This window comes from Penaeus vannamei, chromosome 20 (genome assembly GCF_042767895.1).
Source record: "Penaeus vannamei isolate JL-2024 chromosome 20, ASM4276789v1, whole genome shotgun sequence".
Taxonomy (NCBI): Eukaryota; Metazoa; Arthropoda; class Malacostraca; order Decapoda; family Penaeidae; genus Penaeus; species Penaeus vannamei.
Window position 1 is genome coordinate 40,762,937 of NC_091568.1, and position 2,979 is coordinate 40,765,915.

The following is a 2,979-nucleotide window of genomic DNA, read 5'->3' on the forward strand; positions in this document are numbered from 1 at the left end:
TATCTCTTTTGATTCATGCATTTCTGACGAAGACTAATTCGAATCCGGTTAAATACATCTCTTGTATTGCGAAGACACCCATACATGTATTTCGAGATTGTTTAAATACATCTCTAATATTGTGAATCTATCCATTCTCATTCACAATATTTCTGACCAAGATACACATTCAAAACCGTTTAAATACATCTCTCCATTTTCCTCCATTTTTTCTCCATTTGCCAACACGAACACGGGTCACCTGACTCACCTAACCCATACCTCAGGCTGGGTTGGAGTACCTCTCATCATCATCCTTTGTGCTGGAGTGGCTTATTCGGGGACGCGGCTGGCGGAGTGCTGGGTGCTGCTGGAGGAGAGGTGGCCCGAGTACCGTGTACCGTGCCGCAGACCGTACCCCGCCATAGCCTACCGCGCCTTGGGTACTGTTGGGCAGTAAGTGTTATCTTTAGGTTGGGTTATTTATTTACGTTCAGGTTTGTGGATTTAAAGGAGAAAGAGAGAGAGAGGGAGAGAGAGGGAGGGAGGGAGAGGGAGAGGGAGAGGGAGAGGGAGAGGGAGAGGGAGAGGGAGGGAGGGAGGGAGAGAGGGAGAGAGGGAGAGAGGGAGAGAGGGAGAGAGGGAGAGAGGGAGGAAGGAGAGAGAGAGAGAGAGAGAGAGAGAGAGAGAGAGAGAGAGAGAGAGAGAGAGATAGAGATAGAGATAGAGATAGAGATAGAGATAGAGAGAGAGAGAGAGAAAGCGAGTTAGAGGTTGAATTTATTGAATTGTTTGTTGCCATGAAAGTATACACTTAAGGAGATATTAAAGAAAAGAAGAAAAAAATATTTATATTAAGAAAAAAAAGTCCTGAAGATGGTGCGAGGTGGACGACTCATCGTATATAGTATCTTACAGAATCTAGAATAATAACGGAAATATTACAGGCTTCTATACCCTCATGCCCCCCCTCTCATCCTCACACACCTAGCATACGCACACAATAATCAACAATTTTTTTCACGATTTATAAACTAAATGCTCGTTTTATATTATATTCTCATATGTCTGGCAAGGGAATGGAGAGACATATACCGTTGGCACCAGAACAGCATATGCCAAGTAAGCTCAGTGCCACACCAGGCTCAGAAATAAGTAAATGCCGATTGTTTATTTATCCACATTTTTTTTTTCTTTTTTTTTTCTTTTTTCTTTTTTTTGAATTGGTTAGACGTGGAAAGCTATATCTAGAATGAAGGATGTAAGAAGGGTTACCGCCATCAGGACCTCCCAGAGAAGTGACGAAGGAGGAAGTGGCGCACGCGAGTGAGTGATCACCCTTATATCTCCACGCCATTTCTCATCGCTCCGCTCCTCGTGCAAGGAATTTCGCGTGATTTCCTGAACCAACGGAGCATCTTGGGACGCCATGTTGGGTTCAAAAAGAGGAGTTTACTCTCGACACACACACATGAAGATAAAGATGTATTTCTTTATTTACTTATATATCTATATATCTATCTATGTCTATGGGCGTCTACTGTAGCGTCCTTAACTCTTAATACCGTATTTAGTTTAATCCTAATCCACCGTGTCCGTACCGAAGACGACACTCTCCGCTGCCAGACGGCGCGACAATAATGTTCAGTAAAAACTGTCGTACTCACTATTCTATCACCAACATGTCGGAGAGAAGAGAAATGTCGCGCGTGAAATTCGCTCTTTTGTGATTTTTCATGTTTTTTCTTTCCTTTTTTCTTCTTGTCATGTTTTTCGTAATCATATTTAAGAAACTATTTTAGACATCTCTTAGGTTTCAAAATATCTATTATATATTATATAATGTGTATTTCATGAAACTGAGACTCTTACTAATGTTTTCATAATGCTAATTATCTTATGCCTTTTTTTTTTATCGCTGCACTGCTTTGCCTCCTAACTGTTTAAAGTGTTCTGTAAATAATAATATAAACTTCTCAGATGCTTCTGAAGACCACCTTTTCCTTCCCTTCATCCCAGACGTACCTATATGATTAAAGACAAGGCATTAAAAACTTATTCATATTAATCATTTTTTTATGCCTCCCAATGTTCCCAAAATTGAAAACTAAGACTAGCATCAAATTAAAGTAAGAAAGTTCGTACCTCTATTTTCTGTACACATTTCTTCAAGATTATCTGTTTCAAATATGATTTGCTTGGAATCCTAAGTTAATGGACTGTCTCTTTAAATTTCTATCAATTCTTGTGATGTTCCTGGTCTGTGATATAGTGATGGTTCTGCCCTCTGCTGTTGATGTGAAGATCCTGGTCTCGTATTTCTAGGCGTGTAGTTGTAGGTTTTACAAATCTTACAAAAAAATTACAAAAAAAGGGTGGGAGTTGAGCTATGTTGTCTTTTTATTGCTGAAAAATCGGTGGTATTTTGAAACATTTCTGTGCAATGTTGCTCTTCACGCATAACTGTTGCATGTTGTGTAGGGTAGCGTTTGGAGCAAGTCATGCTCTCATACCTGTAAATAAGCAACAAAATCATCCAAAAGATATCTATTCAACATTCACCTTTTATGTCCCTACGCATATGATATAGAAGACAGTATTAAAGATATTACCTAAAGATTTGCAGTCCGATATAAAATTTACTTGGATAAATAAACCTTGCAATTTGCATTCAGACACTGCATTGTTAAAAAAAAATTCTGACAACTGATATTCATTTTTTATAGATTGGAGAAAAGGTGATTGTTATAGAAAGTTGTAGTCAGTCACTCAAGATGCAGTTTGATCATATGATAATTACAAGGCACAAGTAGGCTTTCTTACAAGGGAAACATGATTATTTATGAAATATTCTATTTTCTTTCGTGATAACGATCTTATATTCATAGTAGTAAAATGGGTAAATTTGAATTGCTCTAATGAACTATAAATCCAATTCTTATTTCAATGAAACTCAAGCACAAAATGGACATCTGCCACCAATTAATATCCATCGGGTTT

General features: G+C 38.4%; 1 protein-coding gene across 1 annotated transcript in view; it reads left to right on the plus strand.

Annotated features, from left to right (window-relative positions):
• LOC113804568 (uncharacterized) overlaps positions 1–2,979 on the plus strand; it is a gene marked incomplete in the record, with an annotated part of 50,758 nt that overhangs the window by 11,836 nt on the left and 35,943 nt on the right. Inside the window, 1 exon segment of the mRNA XM_070135539.1 lies at positions 267–435. Coding sequence (XP_069991640.1) covers positions 267–435 — 169 coding nt within the window.